This window comes from Dama dama, chromosome 1 (genome assembly GCF_033118175.1).
Source record: "Dama dama isolate Ldn47 chromosome 1, ASM3311817v1, whole genome shotgun sequence".
Taxonomy (NCBI): domain Eukaryota; kingdom Metazoa; phylum Chordata; class Mammalia; order Artiodactyla; family Cervidae; genus Dama; species Dama dama.
In genome coordinates, this window is record NC_083681.1 from 51727747 (window position 1) to 51751602 (window position 23856).

General features: G+C 36.0%; 1 protein-coding gene across 3 annotated transcripts in view; it reads right to left on the bottom strand.

Annotated features, from left to right (window-relative positions):
* FCHSD2 (FCH and double SH3 domains 2) overlaps positions 1–23856 on the bottom strand; it is a 259190-nt gene that overhangs the window by 132950 nt on the left and 102384 nt on the right. For all 3 annotated transcript variants that reach the window (XM_061149638.1, XM_061149628.1, XM_061149647.1), the window contains exons 4-5: positions 18556–18632; positions 4339–4483 (exon numbers count right to left, since the gene is read on the bottom strand). In XM_061149638.1, coding sequence (XP_061005621.1) covers positions 4339–4483; positions 18556–18632 — 222 coding nt within the window. The remainder of the gene's footprint in view (positions 1–4338; positions 4484–18555; positions 18633–23856) is intronic.

Genomic DNA, 23856 nt, shown 5'->3' on the forward strand with positions numbered 1-23856 from the left:
CAAAAAAACAGGTAGTGATAAAAAGAGACCTATAGTGTTCAGATAGTGGAACTATGAAACAGAGATTAGGAGTAATACATTAAACAGGAGAAAGAAAAAACAGGAAGAACTGCATCAGAAACACGGACTCCATTTTTTAAAAAATAAAAAATTCCAGAACTGAAAAATACACTGAGATCCCAAAAGATAAGTTTTAAAAGCAGATTAGAAACAGCAGAACATTGGAGTGCACGTGTCTCTTTCAGATCTGGTTTCCTCTGCTGATGCACTGGGAAGACCCAGAGGGATGGGATGGGGAGGCAGGCGGGAGGGGGGATCGGGATGGGGAACACATGTAAAACCATGGCTGATTCATGTCAATGTATGGCAAAAACCACTACAATATTGTAAAGTAATTAGCCTCCAACTAATAAAAATAAATAAAAAAAAAAAAAGAAAGAAATAGCAGAACAGCACAGGGGCACTATACACAATAGTGAAGAAATGAAAACAACCCAAGTGCCCATGGAGAGATAATTGTATAAAGAAGATGTAGCATATACAGGGAACTCTAGTCAACACTCTGTAACCACCTATACGGAAACAGAATCTAAAAAAGAGTGGACATAAGTGTATATATAACTACACTACAGCAGAAACTAAGACAACATTATAAATCAACGATATTCAAAAAAATGATAAAGATGTGGCATACACAATACACACACACACTGGACTATATTTAGGCATAAAAAGAACAAAATTTTGCCATCTGCAGCAACATGGATAGACCTACAGAATATCATACTAAATGAAGAAAGTAAGACAAAAACAAATATTATATGATATCACTTATGTGTGGAATCCAAAAATTACAAATGAATCTATATACAAACAGAAATAGACTCACAGACATATAAAACAAACATGTTATCAAAGAGAAAAAGCAGGAAAGGAGGGATAGATTAGTATGGGGTTAATGGATACAAAGTACTATGAATAAAACAGGTAAGTAACAAGGATTTTCTGTATAGCATAGGGACCTATATTTAATATCTTGAAATAACTTACACTGGAAAATGATCTGAAAAATATATAAAACTGAATCACTTTGCTGTACAACTGAAAATAACACAGTATTGTAAATCAACTTTACTTCAATCAATCTATAAAAACACACAAAAAGAAAAAGATAAATAGCAGAACAGAGTGTTAATCAACTGGAAGATAACAGTTGAAAATATTCAGACTGAAATGCAGAAAAAAGTACATTAATAAAGAAAGTGCAGAAAAAGTACAAAAGACATGGCAAGAGACAAAAGGTCTAATAGCAAAGAAGTCCTAATAGGGAGGTAAATGGAATTATGTTATTAAAACATTTTTACATTGTTTAAGAGGTGGTAAAGTACTAATTCACAATAGACTTGAAGTTTGAAGAGCAGTAAAAGTACCAATTCATGGTAAACTACAGTATGTCAAAAAAGCATATTGGAATCTCTAAAGTAATTACTAAAAGAACAAGATTATAAAATTAAAAAGCTAATAGTGAAGGAAATTTTGATAATAAAAAGTACAAGATTGCTCAATGTCATTAATCACCAGGGAAACTACAAATCAAAACCACAATGAGATATCACCTCATACCTGTTAGGATGGTTATTACCAAAAAAACAAATGACAACAAGTATTGGCAAGGTTGGGGAGAAATTGGAACCCTTGTGCACTGTTGGTGAAAATGCAAAGTGGTATAGCTCTTTATGGAAAAGAGTATGGTGATTCCTCAAAAAATTAAAACTACAACTATCAGACATTATCCAGCAATCCTACTTCTAGGTATTTATCCAAAACAAGTGAAATCAGGATATCAAAGAAATATTAGTATTCCCGTGTTTACGGCAGCACTATTCACAAAAGTCAAAATATGGAAATAGCCAAAATGTGGATAAATGCATGAATGTATTAAAAAATATGATATATACATATGGTAGAATATTATTCAGCCTTAAAAAAGGATATCCCATGCATGCATCCATGCAACAAAATGGTTGAAACTAGAGGACATTATGCCAAGTGAAACAAGCCAGTCACAGAAGAACAAATACTGCATGATTCCACTTACATGAAATACATAAAATAATCAAACATAAAAAATTTCAGTTATACAAAATAAATAAGTTCTAGAGATTGTCTGCACAACATTGTGCTTATAGATAACAATATTGTATTGTTCACTTAAAAAATCTGTTAAGAGGGTAGAGCTCATATTAAGTGCTCTCATCACCCTAAAAGAAAAAAAGAAAAATACAAGATTAATCCAAAAGGAGGCTAAAAGAAAAAAGAAAGTATGGAGAAAGGGTTGGGGTACAGAACAAAAAACAGATGATTTTTTGATCCTATGTGGAGTCAATTTGTTGTAAAGTTTGGGAAGTACAATTGGAAAAGTCAGTATTTGTGGCCATGTGTTGCTTTTCTTGCTCCACTGGGAATCCATCTCAATTTTCTTTTGGAGAATCACCTTTTCCAATTTTTAGTCCATGTAGTTTGCACAAGGACTGTAACCTCTGTAACTCAACAAAAGTCAATGAGCCTCAATTCTGGTAGTTTTGTTAGAACTTTGGGGAAAGTGGAAATTGTGGAATTGCTAGCTCTGATATTTGTAAATCTGGCATGTTAGGGACAGCACAACGTGGGGAGAGTTGCTATGCCACAGAAAGTTGCTGAAGAATGAAGCCACCGGGGAAAGCTAACGGATGGGAAGAAACACGAATTCTAATGCCATCATTTGAGCTCCTGGATCCACTCCTGCCTGGATTCCATCCCCGCTGAAATTTTTAGTTATACATTCTCTTCTTGGTTTAAGTCAGTTTGAAGTAAGTTTCTGTCATCTGCAATTTCAGAGTCCTGATAGGTATGCTCAATATATGGTGTGTGTGTAACTTGCTTCAGTTGTATTCAACTCTTTGTGACCTATGAACTATAGCCTGCCAGGCTCCTCTGTCCATGGTATTCTCCAGGCAAGAATACTGGAGTGGGTTGCCATTCCCTCCTCGAATGCTCAAAATATATTTAGTGTTCAACAACTGCTTAGATAAAACATAAACACTATTATTACTGGCTATAATATAAGTTAATTCACAGATAAGTGGACTTGTCAAACCTCACCAAACATTCTTTGCCCCGGTATGTTCAGTGACATTCAGAGCATAGAAGAGCACAAATCTGTTAACTCTTTCAAAATATTCTGATATTGAGAAATGTAGAACTTCCAATAATTCAATTAGCTCGGTGAATGTACCGGCTATTTGAAACATCATATTTCCTCCCAGTTAGGAAGGAGCTAGATCAATTCTCTACCTCTGTCTCCGACTCTCTCTCTGCATGTGCTGATGGATACACACACACACATACACAACATTTTTTCTTCCAGTCGAAAGCCTTGTTTGGTCAGTGATCATGTATTGTTTTGAAAGAAAATTTTGAAAGACAATTTTGAGCAGAGGCATTCTTATAGAAGTATGTTAAAACCCACTGATATTACGTGAGTGCTTGAAAGAGATATATTTATTAATAACATTGATTTTGTGCTACTAAAATCATCTTTGGCAAAAATGGAAGATTAGTTTATTTAGTTTTCGTTTGTAAAAATTAGTGAAAATCCAAAGGACAATTAGAATCAAAACAATGGCTTGTGAAATATTATTTCCTTAAATAATTACTTTAATAATTTTTAAAGTATTAATACTTCCATAAAAAACATTTAAATACTTCTTAGGCATCATGATAATCTCTAATTTTGTAACTATTTCCTAAGAGGATCTAATTCAATTACCTACTTTCAATCACAAGCTTTTCATAAAAATCACATTATTCTATGAATTTTAAAATTCTGTATAATCATTTAAAATTTTTTATGTAGTTTATATAATTAAACCTTAGAGTAACCCAATTTTGGTAATAAGTTCGCTATATATGGTCAAGATGTGTCAATTTCCTTTAAATTATTATGCAAAATGGATCAAACCGAAACTAAGATTTTATCAAGACTTAGTGGGATTAATAACATTGTAATTGTTTTAATATATACCAATCTAAGTAGGTCTACTTCCTTGAGTTAAATTGAAAAGTGATATTTGTAAGAAATGTTTACTGAGCTTTCAGATTCAAATCATACTCACCTGTGTCAATTAATAAAATACAGTAGCCAGAGGGAACATGTTGAAATCAGAAAGTCTACGTTAAAATCAGAAACATTTGGAACATCGAGAAAAATTCAAAGTGTAAAATGCAATTGAACATAATCTTGCAGATTATAAACATAGTAGTGAGATATTAAAAGAAAAGAACAAACAGAAACGATACCCTTTTTAGTTGCTGTTCTTTTAGGCTTCTCACTGTCCTTGCAGGCTCAGAAATGAAGTTTTTATAGTTTTCACATATATTGATCCGAGACTGGGCTACCTGCATTGTTCCCTCGAGAAAAGATTTCCAAACAGGATACATGCTCCTAAATTCAAAGAGGGACAGAAAAGTATTAGGCAGAGAAAAAGAAGAACAAGTTGCCTAATCTTTTGCTCTCTGGCTAGCACCAACAAACAGAATTAATAGTTTCTTTTCAGTTTAAAGTGAATTTATATTGGTTCATAGGTAGTAATGTTTTTAGCATATATAACAAGTAGAAACATGGAATACGCTCTGTTTCTCTATAGCCTGACAATGGGCTGTTTTGATTCATTAGCTATTCATGATACTGGAGTAAAGTGATACAAGGATTACAATTCTAGACAAAGCTAACACTATAAAAAATTAGTGAATAATTCAGACTTTCCAGGCCTTTCACTGTTTCAGGACTGTCATTATGAATACCAAATTTCATTATTTCATTAAGGTATTTTCCTGATTTCAGAGATGAGGTAACTGAGGCTCAAATTTAGAAGATCACCCTAGCTCACACAAGAATGTGGCAGTACTGAAAAATAGACAAATACCTCTAAAGTACATTTTCTTTCAACTATATTATATTGCTCTCTTACATAAATGGATGTGACTGGAAAAAAAAAATCATGAACAATTGCTTATGTTCTTGAGAAGTCTACTTGTTAGACAAAAGAAGTCTATGGTATTATTGCTCTATATCTGTTTCTCTGTTGTAATAACACTTAGCCAGAATCTCATTGCCGCTTGGAGTCATTCCAACCAAGTTCCATCACCTTTGCTTGATAAATGTGCTCTCAGGAATCTTTTGGTAAAGTCCAAGAATTATTCATCCTTTGCTTTCTGTAGTCAATTTCCTTTTCAAACCTTCTCTTCTGCTTTCCTAAATGCCTTAGTCCCAACATGATCCTATACTAGTTATAAACATATTTTAGAACTTGTAACAATGAGTGGTACTTTGCCAAAAAGAGATATTGCATTGATATAATATTCATCTAATAAGATTTCTCTTCTTACGTCTAATGGATTTCCTGCTACAGCAATATATGGGACCATGTGTTATCAATACATAAAATGCTAGCTGTGGGTCAACAGATGACAGCGTGAAAACAAGAAAAAGAAAAGTTGCCTGGGTCCCCATTCTACTTGGAACTAAAAAAAAAAAAACCTTGAAACTGTATTTTTCAACTACAGGGACAAATAGTTTGTGCAATGGATTGGTAGTTTATATAATACACTGAATGCATCAGTTTAGATGGAAATATTCACTTCTTTAAACAGAGGTATATTAATTCACCTCTGGAAAAAAAAAGTCAGTGTGTTGTGCCAGCAAAAACTGTCAGCATAAAACAATGATGGAGTTTAAGAGCAAAATGAATATGGGATAATAAATGTTAACTAAACCTACTGCGGTAATCATTTCACAATATGCATAAGGCAAACCATCACACTGTATACCTCGAACTTATACAGTGAGGTTTATCAACTATTTTTCAATAAAACTGGAAAAAAACAGCAAAAAAAAAAAAAAAATAACGTCCTCCATGGTCTCACTGCATGACCACTGATGGAATCTAGAATGTAAACTCACCACAGAACTTCGTAAGCAGTCCAAAATTGATAATTCTCGAGAATGCACTAAGAGAAAAATTCAGTTCTCTGCTTTGTAATTATTAATTTATACTTAAAATACATTTTAAAACCATAAAGAAAATGAGAAATAACCATTATAATTATAATCTGAAGGAAGGAAGGAAAAATGGAAAGAAAGGACAAAGGAGGGGAATAGGGAAGAAAGAATTCCTTCATCCACGCTTGCCCCTTCTTCCTTTTGCCCCTCCATCTAACTGACTGCTGCTTATCCTTCAAATCTCAGCTTAAATGGAACTTCCTCAGGGAAGTCTCCTGGGAGAAGGGAATGGCAACCCACTTCCGTATTCTTGATGGAAAATTCCATGGACAGAGAAGCCTGATGGGCTTCAGGCCGTGGGGTCGCAAAGAGTCACCACGACTAAGTGACTGACACAGGGAAGTCTCATGATCACCACCAAGCCAAGGCACAGACTCAATCAAATCCTTCCTTGTTCACATGGTTCTAGCACTTTTCCTTCAATTATAAGTAACTTTATGTAATTGTTAATGTTTGTCCATCTCACTACAGAAAAAATTTCCTGAAGGCAGGGGTGTATGTCTTTCTCATAATTGTATTTCTATGGCCTAGCATGTGGCCTAATAATTAGAAAGGTTACAATAAGTAGGTATTGAATGAAAACAATGAATGGATGGATGAATGTATAAATCATAAGGACTGTAAAATAAAAAGAAAAATCCTTTCATTATAGAGTTTTAAAAGAGATCTTTAGAGATTAGCAGACAAATACGTAGCACGCAAATATTTTCAACAATGACACACCATGAATTGCCTGAAATTCGGTTACCAGTTAGTGAGAAGATCTGGGTTCAAGTTCCAGTTTAACCAAAATAATCTTCTGTAGCACATCTCACTACACTTTCATTTCCTCTACTGGCAAATGGAAAAATAATAAAAATACCAGCACCATGTACCGCTATTATAACAATTAAATGCAAATGATGTGAAAATTCTTGCCACACAGATTCTTTTAAATGAATAAATAGTAACAGTCACAGAATTGTAGAAGAAATACTACAGAAGTACTTTGTAGAAGTACTTCTTATTAACATAATAGTGGTAGTTCCAATGACAATGGTGTTTTTCATTTCAACTGAGAAAATAATAATGGGTTGTAGAGTGAGTTCCTAAAAATTTCATTTCCCTAGGCTTCATATATAAAATTTTGTAACATAAGGAAAGGTATCAAGCATTTACAGTATTCTACTATTCTGCTCAGCTGAGGAAATAAGACTCAAAATTATAAAAGAAAGCAAGGAAATTCTATTAAGAACCTATCACATGCTAGGCACTATGTCATGTATTTTACATGTACCACATCATTTAATCCTTACAACAACTTTGTTAGACAGGCATTATCCCTGTTTTGCAGAGGAGAAAAAGTAAGGCTTGGAGAAGTTGTGAAATTTTCCTCTGGCTATTCACCAGGAACTAGTACTCTCATGGTTATAACCTAGACTTTGCCATTATCAGTAACTACCCGTCTACTCTAATACCAATTTAATCATCTAATCTCTGACCAATGCCTCTTCCTTCTCCTCACTCCCTTTAGGATTCTCACTTCAACAATTACTCAACCCAGCCAGAGCCCACAATCCATTTCATCCTGCCTCCTTTCCACAGTCCTTTACTCCCTTCTCATAATCTTCCTTTATGGCTCCCTTTATCCAGCCTAGATTTCCAATATTATCACTCTCTAATGTACACCCTACTACCTCTGCCTCACTCTCTTTCCATCATTATAATTTACAAATTCCAAACTTGGTTAAATCCAAAATTCTGTTTACACTATACCAACGTCTGTGCAACAGAACACTGCTGAAGAAAATAATCATGCTACCTATTCTCACTTTAAATTCATGTCAAATAAACCTTAGTGTTACCCTTCTCCAAGGGATCTTCCCAATCCAGGAATCGAACTGGGGTCTCCCATATTGCAGGCAGATTCTTTACCAACTGAGGTATCAGGGAGGCCCGTGTTACCCAGCAATCCTACTATATTCCCCTACTTTACTTATTTGCTCATTCTTATAGATAATTATTTCCCACATTCCCCTCTCATCTCAAACCTCTAATATGACCACACTTTCCAGCTGATAATGAAGCATGAAGACAATGTCCACATGCTCCCTCCACAGCGACCTCTCTCCCTGCATTTGCACCAATATACTGGGTTATCTTTCTCTTTACTCCAAAAATTACTTATGCTCTGAAGGCCATTTTTCACCTCTGTACATTATATAACCTCTAACTCAAGACTTCCTGTCTGAGGAGGCCTTACAAATAGCTGTGAAAAGAAGAGAAGAAAGAAGCAAAGGAGAAAAGGAAAGATACACCCATTTGAATGCAGAGTTCCAAAAAACAGTAAGGAGAGATAAGAAAGCCTTCCTCAGTGATCAGTGCAAAGAAATAGAGGAAAACAATAGAATGGGAAAGACTAGAGATCTCTTCAAGAAAAATCAGAGATACCAAGGGAATACTTCATGCAAAGATGGGATCAATAAAGGACAGAAATGGTATGGACCTAACAGAAGCAGAAGATATTAATAAGAGGTGGCAAGAATACACAGAACTATGCAAAAAAGATCTTCATGGCCCAGATAATCAAGATGGTGTGATCATTCACCTAAAGCCAGACATCCTGGAATGTCAAGTCAAGTGGGCCTTAGGAAGCATCACTATGAACAAAGCTAGTGGAGGTTATGGAATTCCAGTTGAGCTATTTCAAATCCTGAAAGATGATGCTGTGAAAGTGCTGCACTCAGTATGCCAGTAAATTTGGAAAAGTCAGCAGTGACCACAGGACTGGAAAAGGGCAGTTTTCATTCCAGTCCCAAAGATCGGCAGTGCCAAAGAATGCTCAAATTACCACACAATTGCACTCATCTCACACGCTAGTAAAGTAATGCTCAAAATTCTCCAAGCCAGGCTTCAACAATATGTGAACTGTTGAACTTCCAGATGTTCAACCTGGTTTTAGAAAAGGCAGAGAAACCTGAGATCAAATTGCCAACATCAGCTGGATCATCGAAAAAGCAAGAGAGTTCCAAAAAAAAATCCATTTCTGCTTTATTGACTATGCCAAAGCTTTTGACTGTGGATCACAATAAACTGTGGAAAATTCTGAAAGAGATGGGAATACCAGACCACCTGATCTGCCTCTTGAGAAATGTGTATGCAGGTCAGGAAGTAACAGTTAAAACTGGACATGGAACAGACTGGTTCCAAATAGGAAAAGGAGTATGTCAAGGCTGTATATTGTCACCCTGCTTATTTAACTTATATGCAAAGTACATCATGGGAAACACTGGGCTGGATGAAGCACAAGCTGCAATCAAGATTGCCAGGAAAATATCAATAACCTCAGATATGCAGATGACACCACCTTTATGGAAGAAAGTGAAGAAGAACTAAAGAGCCTCTTGATGAAAGTGAAAGAGGAGAGTGAAAAAGTTGGCTTAAGCTCAACATTCAGAAAACTAAGATCATGACATCCAGTCCCATGATTTCATGGCAAATAGATGGGGAAACAATGGAAACCATGACAGACTTTATTTTTGGGGGCTCCAAAATCACCACAGATGGTGACTGCAGTCATGAAATGAAAAGACACTTACTCCTTGAAAGGAAATTATGACCACCCTACAGAGCATATTAAAAAGCAGAGACATTACTTTGCCAACAAAGGTCCATCTAGTCAAAGTTATGGTTTTTCCAGTAGTCATGTATAGATGTGACAGTTGTACTATAAAGAAGGCTGAGCACCGAAGAATTGATGCTTTTGAACTGTGGTGTTGGAGAAGACTCTTGAGAGTCCCCTGGACTGCAAAGAGATCCAACCAGTCCATCCTTAAAGAAATCAGTCCTGAATATTCGCTGGAAAGACTGATGCTGAAGCTGAAACTCCAATACTTTGGCCACCTGATGCGAAAAACTGATTCTTTTGAAAAGACCCTGATAATGGGAAATATTGAAGGCAGGAGGAGAAGGGGATGACAGAAGATGAGATGGTTGGATGGCATCACCAACTCAATGGACATGAGTTTGAGTAAACTTTCGGAGTTGGTGATGGACAGGGAGACCTGGCGAGCTGCAGTTATGGGGTCGCAAAGAGTCGGACACGACTAAGAGATTGAACTGAACTCAAGAATAGCAATCCAGCAATTGTGCTTTCTCCTACAATATAAACTTTTTCCTTTCTCTTGGATCATACTCATGTAATATCTCCCATCTTAAAAAATAAATAAATAAATCTTCCATCAACCCTCCCATTTCCCTCTAGCTACCACCCCAATGTCTGTTCCCTTTAACAGCAAAACTCCTTGAAAGAAATGTCTGAAATTACTACTTCTGTTTCTCTTGCTGGTCACTCTTGATTCAATTCAAATAAGGCTTTAACATTCACCATTCTGAAATTACTTGTCAAAGTCATCAAAGATCTCCCTGTGGCTAATCCAAATAGTCGATTCAAGTTTAGGCCTATTATTCAGGCTATCAGCAGTACTGACCTAATTTATCCTTCTTAAAATGTTTTCTTCACTTGGCTTCCAGATTATCACTCTCTCTTGGTCTGCTTTTATCTCACTAGCCAGAGATTTGTCTCCTTTGCTGGTTCCTTTCAATATCTTTGCCCTGTAAATGCTGAGTGTCCCCACAGTCAGCTTCTTCTCTCCCACAACTTCTTCTCTCCTACCACCACACACTCTCTCCTAGATAAGCTCATGTAGTCTCATGGCTTTAAATACTGTCAATATGCTGACTATTCCTGAATTTTTAATTCAGACATCTTCTGTAACCACTCAGTTGCCTGTTTAACATATCTGACTTAAGATATTTAGCAAGTATCTTAAAACTTAATGTCTGAAACCAAATTCTTGATTTCCCTAAAATGTTCTATTAGTCTATTTCACCTCATTGACAGCTAATCAAACCTTCCAGTTGTTCAAGCCAAAACCACTAGAGTCATCACTGATTCTTTTTTCCTCCTTATATTCCACATCTGATCCACCAAGAAATACTGTTCATTAGACTTTTAAAATATAAAGGAAACTGATTACTGTCTATCTCTGTCTATCCACTGCTACTACCCTGGTTTCAGCCACCATTATCCCATACCTGGATTACTACAATAGCCTAAATGACCTCTCTCTGTTCTGCTCTTGTCCTCCTAAAGTCTATGCTTTACACAGTATATCCACTACAGTGCCCAGCACTTCTTAGTACTCTGTTCTTCTTACTATGCTTACTATCCTTATCACAGAGTAACATAATGTTTAATTACTCACATGCTTATTGTCTTGTCTTTCACTAGAATGAATGCTTTTATTTTTCAATTAGAATAGAATATGAATTGTAAGATATATATTTTTAATTTAAAAGGTAGTCATTTTAACAAAAAAAAAAGATAACAATGGTACAGGAGATACAAGGCACAAACTGTATAAGATATACACAAAGAACTTAGGATACCCCTTTATCAGAGTGAAGACACTCTTATTTTTTTTTTACTTTTACAAAGCAGAAGCTTTGTCTTATTCACTCTAGTATCCTCAGCACACAGAACAGGGTCTGACATAGCAGACTCACTCAATATATATTTACAGGAGGAAGGAGAGGAGGGAATGATGGAGACCAGAATCAAATCCAGGATCTGTCTGGCTTCCAAACCTCTGCTCTTCTGTTTACATAATATTGCTCCTGGTCCCAGCAATACTATTAAAGAATTTTTTAAAAGAGTCTTGGACTTCCCTGGTGGGGCAATGGACAGGAATCCAACTGCTAATGCAGGGGATATGGGTTCAATCCCTGGTCCGGGAAGATTCCACATGCTGCACAGAAACTAAGCCTGCAAGACGCAATTACTGAAGGCCGTGCACCCAAAGCCTGTGCTCTGCAACAAGAGAAGCCACTGCAAGGAGAGACCTGAGCACCACAACGAAGAGTAGGTCCTGCATGCTGCAATGAGAAAAGCCCATGCACATCAGTGAAGATCCAGCACAATCAAAAATAAAATAAAAAGTAAAAAAAGAAAAAAAAAGTGTCTTCACTCTAATAAAGGTATCCTAAGTTCTTTGTGTATATCTTACATAGTTTGTACCTCATATCTCCTATACCATTTTTATCTTTTTCCTTTGTTAAAATGACTCACCTTTTAAATTAAGATATATGTATCTTAAAATTCATATTCTACTCTAATTGAAAAATAAAACTTGCCATAATAATTAAGTTGTAATTAGTAGAATTCAAAAATATCGAGCTAGGATTCCTCACTGGTCCAGTGGTTAAGACTCCATTCTCCCATTATTACAGAGTGAAATAAATCAGAAAGAGAAAGACAAATACTGTATATTAATGCATATATATGGAATTTAGAAGACAGGACCAATGATCCTACATGGAGGGCAGCAAAGGAGACACAGATGTAAAGAACAGACTTTTGGACTCAGTAGGAGAAGGCAAAGGTGGTATGATTTAAAAGAATAGCACTGAAACAGGTACATTACCATATGTAAAAGAGATGACCAGTGCAAGTTCAGTGCATGAAGCAAGGCACCCAAAGTCAGTGCTTTGGGACAATTCAGAGGGATAGGGTGGGGACGGAGGTGGGAGGGGGGGTTCAGGATGGGAGGACATACATATATAACTGTGGCCAATTCATGTTGACCATCACAATATTGTAAAGCAATTATCCTCCAATTAAAATGAAAAAAATTAATGGGAAAAAAGATTCCACACTCCCAAAGCAGGAGGCACAGCTTTGATTCCTGTGGGGAACTAAGATCTCACATACTGCATGATGTGGCAAAAAATTAAAAAAAAAAAAAAAAAAACTGATCCATATACCACCTAAAATCATGCTGTAAACTATTTCTCATATAACTAAGACACTGGAAAACAGATCAAACCTTATCAGGAAAAATTTTTATTAGCAAACAAATCAACAAATTTATTTGACTGCATCAGTGGTCACATAAATCTATATATGTAATAAAACACCACAGAACTTAATATACATACACCTACATACACACAAACGAAAGCATGTAAAACTGGTGAATTCTGAATTAGATTGGTGGATTGTATCAATATTGATTTCTTAACTGTGATGCTGTAGTACAGTTATGCAAGATATTACCACTGGGGAAACTGTAAGAGCACTCTTTGTCTTATTTCTTAAAACTGCACATGAAACCATTATTACTCTTTTTAAGTAAAAACAAGTTTAACAAACAAAATTACATATCTTTCTTGACTTGGAAAACAACATCACACATCAAGAAGACTCTAGAAAATGCTGGCATGTTAAATTCATAATCTAAGATTAACATATATAGTGACTGATATAAGGAGAAAGTATGGTGCTTAGTAAATAAGTGTCCACGTATTGTTGGTCTCGGTAGTAGATAGGGAGACTACCCTCATCCTAGGTAACAGAAGCAAAGGCAGGGATTGACTGATACTCAGTCCAGTTGAGGTGTGATAAGAACTGCAATACAGCTGCAGCTTAAAGCTCCCAAGAGCTGGGGAACCTAGCATGAAAGAAAGAGAAACGGTAAGAAAGGAGGAAAGAAAGGTAATTTGGGGTCAAGACTCCTTGTGGCTTTGGATATCATGATTTTTTAAAAATTACATACTATTAGAAGGGAGAAACAACAGAAGATTTTCAAGTAAGGGGTGACAGTAGGCCTGTTTTACAAAGACATATATATGGTGGGTGGTACTGTGGCAAATGAAATTGTGAAAGGTGGTACTGTGGCAAATCGAACTGTGAAAGCAGAGAAGCAGCTATTTAACATTCCTAAGAGAAAATGAGGTCTGTTCCCAAGCTGCAGAGTTCCTAAAAACACAGATCATTACTAGTTTATAGGCAATATTTAAAGACAGGAAAATAGATAAGATGACTTAAAATAGTCACTAGAGAGCTGAGGGAACTCCAAAGAATATTTACATAGAAAAGACCTGCTATGGTCTGAATGTGTTCCCCCAGAATTCATATGTGGAAATCCTATTCCTCAAAGGTGATAATGGTATTAGGAGGTGAGGCTTTGCAGAGGTGAAGGCAGAATGAGTCAGTCAGTTCAGTCACTCAGTCGTGTCTGACTCTTTGCGACCCCAGGATTCGCAGCACACCAGGCCTCCCTGTCCATCACCAGCTCCCAGAGTCCACCCAAACCCATGTCCATCGAGTTGGTGATGCCATCCAGCCATCTCATCCTTTGTCATCCCCTTCTCCTTCTGCCCCCAATCCCTCCCAGCATCAGGGTCTTTTCCAATGGGTCAGCTCTTCGCATAAGGTGGCCAAAGTATTGGAGTTCCAGCTTCAGCATCAGTCCTTCCAATGAACACCCAGGACTGATCTCCTTTAGGATGGACTGGTTGGATCTCCTTGCAGTCCAAGGGACTCTTAAGAGTCTTCTCCAACACCACAGTTCAAAAGCATCAATTTTTTGGCGCTCAGCTTTCTTCACAGTCCAACTTTCACATCCATACATAACTACTGGAAAAACCATAGCCTTGACTAGATAGATGGACCTTTGTTGGCAATGTAATGTCTCTGCTTTTTAATGTGCTGTCTAGGTTGGTCATAACTTTCCTTCCAAGGAGTAAGCGTCTTTTAATTTCATGGCTGTAATCACCATCTGCAGTGATCTTGGAGCCCAAAAAAATAAAGTCTGATACTGCTTCCACTGTTTCCCCATCTATTTCCCATGAAGTGCTGGGACCAGATGCCATGATCTTAGTTTTCTGAATGTTGAGCTTAAGCCAACTTTTTTACTCTCCTCTTTCACTTTCAAGAAGCTCTTTAGTTCCTCTTCACTTTCTGCCATAAAGGTGGTGTCATCTGCATATCTGAGGTTATTAATATTTCTCCTGGCAATCTTGATTCCAGCTTGTGCTTCTTCCAGCCCAGCGTTTCTCATGATGGACTCTGCATATAAGTTAAATAAGCAGGGTGACAATATACAGCCTTGACATACTCCTTTTCCTATTTGGAACCAGTCTGTTGTTCCATGTCCAGTTCTAACTGTTGCTTCCTGATGTACATATAGGTTTCTCAAGAGGTGGGTCAGGTGGTCTGGTATTCCCATCTCTTTCAGAATTTTCCACAGTTTATTGTGATCCACCCAGTCAAAGGCTTTGGTATAGTCAATAAAGCAGAAATAGATGTTTTTCTGGAACTCTCTTGCTTTTTCAATGATCCAGCTGATGTTGGCAATTTGATCTCTGGTTCTTCTGCCTTTTCTAAATCCAGCTTGAACACCTGGAAGTTCACGATGCACGTATTGCTGAAGCCTGGCTTGGAGAATTTTGAGCATTACTTTACTAGCGTGTGAGATGAGTGCAACTGTGCAGCAGTTTGAGCATTCTTTGGCATTGCCTTTCTTTGGGATTGGAATGACAACTGCCCTTTTCCAGTCCTGTGGCCACTGCTGACTTTCCCAAATTTGCTGGCATATTGAGTGCAGCAGTTTCACAGCATCTTCTTTCAGGATTTGAAATAGCTCAACTGGAATTCCAGAATAGTGTCCTATAAGAGAGACCACACAGAGCTCCCAAACCTCTTCTCCCAGTAAAGTGAAAGTGAAACTGAAAGTCTCTCAGGCGTGTCCAACTCTTTGCAACCCCATAGACCCCACCAGGCTCCTCTGTCCATGGAATTCTCCAGGCGAGAATACCGGAATGGGTGGCCATTCCCTTCTCCAGGGAATCTTGTTTTTGCTGACTGTATAGAGCTTCTCCATCTTTGGCTGCAAAGAATATAATCAATCTGATTTCGGTATTGACCATCTGGTGATGTCCACATGTACAGTCTTATCTTCAGTTGTTGGAAGAGGGTGGTTGCTATGATCAGTGCATTCTCTTGGCAAAATTCTATTAGCCTTTGCCCTGCTTCATTCTGTACTCCAAGGCCAAATTTACTCCAGGTGTTTCTTGACTTCCTACTTTTGCATTCCAGTCCACTTTAATAAAAAGGACATCTTTTTTGGTGTTAGTTCTACAAGATTTTGTATGTCTTCATGGAACCATTCAACTTCAACTTCTTCAGCATGACTGGTAGGGGCATAGACTTGGATTACTATGCTATCGAATGGTTTGCCTTGGAAATGAACAGAGATCATTCTGTCATTTTTGAGATTGCATCTAAGTACTGCGTTTTGGACTCTTTTGTTGACTATGATGGCTACTCTATTTCTTCTAAGGGATTCTTGCCCACAGTAGTAGATATAATGGTCATCTGAGTTAAATTTACCCATTCTAGTCCAATTTAGTTCGCTGAGTCCTAAAATGTCGACATTCACTCTTGCCATCTCCTGTTTGACCACTTCCAATTTGCCTTGATTCATGGACCTAACATTCCAGGTTCCTATGCAATATTGCTTTTTCAGCATCAGACTTTACTTCCATTACCAGTCATATCCACAAATGGGTGTTGTTTTTGCTTTGGCTCCATCTCTTCAGTTTTTCTGGAGTTATTTCTCCACTGATCTCCAGTAGCATATTGGGCACCTACCAACCTAGGGAGGTCATCTTTCAGTGTCCTATCTTTTTGCCTTTTCATAGTATTCATGAGGTTCACAAGGCAGGAATACTGAAGTGGTTTGCCATTCCCTTTTCCAGTGGCTTACCATACTTTTAAAAGTTAGGTTGTATAAGCTAGCCTGGGGTCATAACCTTATCCTTATTTCTCTGGTAGCCCACAACCTGAAATTCAAACAAACTTGGAATACAACCTATCTATAAGTTGGAGTCCTTCTCCACTGTTCAGCAAGCAGCCTCTTCCTAAGTCACTTGGCTTTACTTACATCAGCAATACTGTTAAGGTTTCCTGTGTATCCTTCAGTTTTCTAGTTCTGTTAAGAAATTATCTTATGACCCAGTAACTTGATAAATATTCAGATTCCAAACCACACATTTCAATACTGAGTTCTTAATTACCCTGGATTCTCTGCTATTGCTTCATGAGTAATAATTAGTCTTAACTTCAACCAGACTGCAAACTCTGAAACCCTGTCTTTGACATAGTTTCCCTCAACATTAAGGACAGTCTTGAGTACAAAAGCTAATAAATACTTCCAAATAAACTGCAAAAAAAGACATCCAAGTCTAAACAAAATTATAAATACTTTAAAGATATATGTATGAATTGGGAGAAAATATTTGCAAATGATGTGACCGACAAGGGATTAGTCTCCAAAATTTACAAAGAACTCATGAAGCTTAACAGCATTAAAGCAAACAATCCTAGCAATGGGCAAAAGATCTAAGTAGACATTTCTCCGAAGTAAACATATAGATGGCCAAAAGGCACATGAAAAGATGTTCAACACTGCTAATTATTAGAGAAATGCAAATCAAAACTACAATGAGTTATCACCTCACACCAGTCAGAATGATGGATACATGCACCTCAATGTTCACTGCAGCACTCTTTACATTAGTCAAAACATGGAAGCAACCTGAATATCTATCAATAGAGGAATGGATAAAGAAAATGTGGTACATATATACAATGGAATATGACTCAGTCATTAAAAAGAATGAAATAATGCCATTTGCAGCAACACAAATGGACCTAGAGATTGTCATACTCAGTGAAGTAAGTCAGACAGAGAAGAAAAATATCATATCTGTTATATGTGAAATCAAAAAAGAAATGATACAAATGAACTTACTTAAAAACAGAAACTCACAGACTTAAGAGAACAAATCAGTTTCTGGGGGGAGGGATAGTTAGGGAGTGTGGGATGAACATGTACACACTGCTATATTTATAATGGATAACCAGCAAGGACCCACTGAATACCACATGAAACTCTACTGAATGTTATGTGGCAACCTGGATGAGAGGAGGGTTTGGGAGAGAATGGACACGTGTATATGTATGGCTGAGTTCCTTCACTGTTCACCTGAAATTGTCACAATATTGTTAATCAGCTATAAGACGTCTGTGTGACAACACAATTTATATTTCATTGTCATCTACCTTCTTTAAAATTTGTATGTGGATGTTGACTAGTCTATTTCTGGACACCCTGGGTGTGTATAAAGTACACACACACACACAAACTCTTTTTCCCTAGGCTCATAGAATTCTATCTTTTCAAATGTAGAATTTGTTTCAGAAGTAAAGAATCAAGATCATGATAGAACATTATTATCCTGTTTCATTATTGCTATAATAATGTTTCATCTATAGGTCACTGAAGAAACAAGTTGTGTTCCATTGTCATCTATCTACTTTAAATTCTTCATGAGAGTATCCATCAATTAAACAAAATGTAATCTAGACTTAAGACATATGAAAATGATCTACTGCATATAGATTATATATGTTGCAGAACATTAACACTGTTTAATAATTTTGACATGTCTAAAAACACAGCAGAGGAAAGGAAGAAATTTTTTAAAAAACTGGAGTCTTTATATTATGTGACATGGCTCTGTGTGAAACAAGTTTTAAAGAAAATGGGCAAGAAAACTGATTAAGTTACCTGTAATCATTCCGATCATCAGCTTTTATTCCAGGCCAATCTCTCTTCAGATACTGACTAGCCAACTTCTGGATACCCTGTTAAAAAATACAAATGTAATATAAATTAAATTATAAAATAAATATTGTGCTATAAAGGAAGCTTTTTTCCTTAAAACACACTACTTAGCAAATCCCATCTTTCTATATGTAAATTTAATTCAGAAGTAAAGAACCAATGATAAATGGCAGAACACTATAACTGGTTTCATTATTTTCAAAGTCCTTTTGTCCTCATTTTTAGGAAAAAGGTAAGTATAAAGATGAGAAAATTGAAACTTAATTGAAATGCTTTTCACTTCATCATACTATGTGACCAGCCATAAAAACAAACTACCCGTGGTATATCACAGGGAACACAGCTGTCCACCTCCAGAGCTATGATGACTCGGTTCGACATCTCAATTTCCCATCATTCCTCTGCTGCAGCATTTATTGCATTTCTGAATCCAAGGAGCCAAACTCATATACCAGAAAATAGTACAACACATTCAATTTGAAGCAGACAGATAAATATTGGCTTCAAAAATTAATGCACAAACTCTGGTGCTATTCCATACTAGTAATTTCCAAGACAAGACTTCAAGGTTTTTTTTTTCTTCTTCTTCTTTTTAAGTAATATCATGGCACAAATCACTTAAATGGAAAAAATTAGTTTCACAAAGAAATACCCAATTATTGTTATCCATGCAAACATGAACCTAGACAAAACAGTATTTATTCATAACAGGTACAGTGGGTATCAGAATTTGAATGAAGATGATGTCACTGGCAAGAGAGGTTAAATTACTCGCTCTGAGTATAGAACATACTATTTTTTAGAAGGAAACATATGTGGTCACCTAATATTGTAACAGGGCCCAATGTAATGGATCAGAAATTGTTAAGTTTGGGGTATTCATCTCCATACATACAACTTTAAAAAGAACAAATAAATAGCTGAGATGAAGAACAATCACATTAATCGGCTGCCTACTTTAAGCACAAATTGCTCAAGTAAAATCGATGGTGCACTCTATACATGATACCTTTCTAGTAAGGTCTAATGCCAAATCAATTTGGCTTAATTAAATCCACTGTTGAATGTTTCTGTTTACTATTTTTTTAATGAGCCCAAACAAGAATAATAGAGAAGATCCTTTGAATCTCAATTCCTTTTGAACTTCGCAATAGTATGGTTTCACTGTTTTCAGGTCCTATGTATTCTGAAAACTAACAAACAACTGCATATCCACAACACTCTTACTTACATGCCTTGTACTTTAGGGAATCCAATTATTAAAATCTCTCTGAATCTGGACAGAATTTTTTTTCACTTCTGTACCTTTTTCAAAGTGTTATTTGTATGAAATATCTTCCCATCACTCTCACTCCTACTGGCTGAATTCTTGCTGCTCCTCCTTTAAACTGATTTTTAAATTTCCTAACACAAAATATTAAAATGTACATAAAGAAAAATGTAAAAAGTTTCATTGCCTGTTTGGTTCCATTTCATTAAAAGAGAAGAGTTTATCATTCTTTCTGCATTTGTTAACTTGAATTCTTTTTTAAAGAACTATCCCTCATGGACTATTTGGGTATACTAAGGTACAATTCTTAGAGGAAAGGCAAGATAAATATTTGACTGCCTAGTTTTGGTCCAAAAGTGAAGAATGAATTTTTAAAGTAACATTATGAACTCACATGTTTTGAAAAATGGATGTGTTTCCATCTATTGCAGTCATTATTCTCTCAATGCTCCAAATGCTACATCAGTGGTCAGCAGGAGTTCCTCCAAGTTGGCGCCCATGTTATGACCCCAACAGATTTAAGTAATTTTGTTTTCTTTTACAGTTCCTATTCCAGATCTTCAGTAAGCTAGTTTTCTAAGAAATTCTGATTCCTTTCAGAGAGAAACCATCTTCAGAGACCACAACTCTAGGTACTTCCTTATCCTTTTGGTTATACTTTGTATCTTCCTCTAAGAGGGCTTTTCTAGTCACACTGTATACAAAGTAGCTCACCCTTCACTCAGCTGCTCTCTCTCACACTACCCTACAGTATTCATAATCCTTATACATTGCTCATTGCTACTGTCTGGTTTCAATATGTTTTGTCTATTTGCTGACTATAAGCTCTTTCAGGTACCAATCTTGTCATTTTTTTAAATCACTCTGTCTCCAGGCTATATATAGCAGAGCGTAGTATTCAGTTGATACCAATAATGTTCCCTGACTGCATAAATAAATGCCACCTACATCATTTCATTCCTAACGTAAAATACTCAAACTCCTTTTGTGTTTTTGCCATTTGGAGTTAGAAACATTTAGACCAAAATTTCTCTGGGTCCTTAATTTTCATACACTCGAAGGAAAAAAACATATACCAGATTTCTAACATTATGACCAGATGGTTTTAATATGATAAATAAGCTCCTTAATAAAATTAGTCAAATTTGACCATCTTCATTAACAAAAGGGAACACACATGTAGATATCCAAGCAATGAAAAAAGAACATTATTTTATGAAGATTCAAGTAAATTAATATCCCTGAATTCAAAGAAATTATAATATGTAGACAGAGTAAGAAGCATTCAACATAAAATGGGAGGCAACAGATGGGTTACTGACTTATAAGTGGCGGTAAGTGATACAAGTACCCAGGAGGAAAAAATTATCTGATATTTTCCTAACAAATTAATTTAAATAATGATAGTGACTTTTTCAGTTTAATCACTGATAAAGTGGCTGCAGAACACTTCATACAGAACATGGGATGTGACAGTAGCCTCAGATTATGAGGACTAAGAGGGCAGAATGGCAACACTGTAAAGATATATAAAACAGATGAACTCATTAATAAACATTTCAACACACTTATTTCTCACAATTCCATTAGGCCCTGTTACAATACAGAAAAATTTTTGGACACTTAGAATACACAAATTCTACTTGAAGTCTCAAAACTAGTTAAGTTTGAATTATAATCCCTAGTTATCATTCTAAATCTTCACCCTCAAAATCATTTTGAAGTAGATTTTATATAATTCTTGACAATTTTTTTGAAATTATTTCAACTTGTTATCTTTTTTGTGCATTATGAGTTACAAAAGCAATTTCTAGAGCTCTAAACTACAATGCTGAACTGTATTAAACTGAATGGAGCCCTTCAGAGATGAGATGAGGGATTCATGAAATAGACAAACAGCGAGAGCTTTAGATGAAAGACTTTATTCAAGTTAGTTCACAGAAACAGGAATCATGACTCCTGTGTGTTCCATGCAGCTGTTCAAGATCTAATCTGCATGGACGCTCAAGAAATACTTCATGGCCCTGATAGGAAAGGTCATAAATAACATTGCATGCTTCTGAAAGCATTATATACTTAACTGGTCTACATTTTACATCATGCTTAAGGCTATATCTTATGTATAAAAGGTTTCTTTGTACAGAAAATAAAATCCACCATGAGTAAATGGTTAAGGAAGATAAACCTGTGGCTGGCAAATTTTTTTTAAAGTGTTTTTTTTTCAATCTCTTCCCTAGCCCACAATATTATTACTATCTAAAACTGGTGCATTATACATACAATATTTATTTATATTTACATTAGTATCATTAAAATATAATGCTGATTTGATTTCTAATACAGTTTACTCTGGAGCAGTGGTTTCCACAAAAATGTACTATCAATATACTCTTTGGAACATCCAATAACATCCCATTTCAACTTTTAAAAAGCTATCAGTGTCTGATGTAAGACTTGCTTTGTTTCACCTCTCAATAACACTTGTTATATTGCTCTAACAAGTGAAGCAACACAAAGAAAGTCACTGTTCAATAGACACTGGGAAATAGACTGATGGCTTAACCTTTTGTCCATTTACCACAAAAAGCTGAGCAGAAGTGTGCTCTATGGCTCTCACACAGGTTATTCTGTAAACAATTTTGTCATGAAATTCCCAATATTGTGTAAATGATTGTTAAAAATTAAAGTCCACTGAATAAGTTGGATACTTTTCAAACTGATGTAAATTATACAATGCCTTTACTATTCTAAAATTATTTTAATAGTAATAGGGAACTTAACACCCTCTCCTTAAGGGAAGTTTTCAAATATTTTTCATTCTTTTGTACAGCATATAACTGAATTTAAGGTAAAAAAAAAAAACATTATTTTAAATTACATAATAAATTGCCTTTACATACTTTTCTATGATCATTCCATGACAAAATGAGGTATTAATCTCATGTTACATATTAAACATGTATTTACATATTTTAAGACTCTTCCTTTTATCAAAAATAAAGATTGTGTTTAAGTGTAATTTAATTATATAAGAAAAAATGTAATTATATAAGTTCTAACGATATATTAGGGGCAGCAGAGGATGAGATGGTTAGATAGCATCACCAACTCAATGGACATGAATCTGAGCAAACTCCAGTAGATAGTGAAGGACAGGAAAGCCTGCTGTGCTGCAGTCCATGGAGTTCCAAAGAGTCAGAAATGACTCAGCAACTGAACAACAAAGACTTATTAAATGACCTATTTGATTTTAGAACCGAACAGAATACAAAAGAGAAAGAAACACACACCCATGATAAAAAAAAAAAAACTCTCAAAAACTAGCAACAGAAGGAAACGTCCTTAACCTAATAAAAGGTATATACAAAAAGCCTACAGTTAACATACTTCTAGTAGAAAATGGATGCTTTCCCTGTAAGACTGAGAATAAGGCAAAGATGTGCTCTCTCACCAGTCCTTTACGACATTGTGTGTGTAGCCCCTGGTGGCTCAATCAGTAAAGAAACTGCCTGCCATGTAGGAGACCCAAGGTCAATCCCTGGGTTGGGAAGATCTCCTGGAGAAGGGAACGGCAACCCACTCCAGGATTCTTGCCTGAAGAATCCCATGGACAGAGGAGCCTGGCGGGCTACAGTCCAAGAGGTTACAAAGAGCTGGACACAACTGAGTGACTAACACTTTCACGTGTAGTCCCACCTAGTACAAAAAGGCAAGAAAAGGAAGTTAAAAGAGATACAGATGGACAGGAAAAAATAAAACTACCTTTATTCAAAGATGACATGATTGTCTATGTAGAAAACCCCAAATAATCTACAAAAAAACCCTCCTGGAACTAATAACTAAGTTTAGCAAGGTGGCAAGACACAGGACAACATACAAAACTCAACTCTTCTCCTATGTACCGGTAATGAACAATTAGTATTTAAAACATTATAAAAAAAAAAAAATCGAATAGCATTGTGGGCAAAACGAAA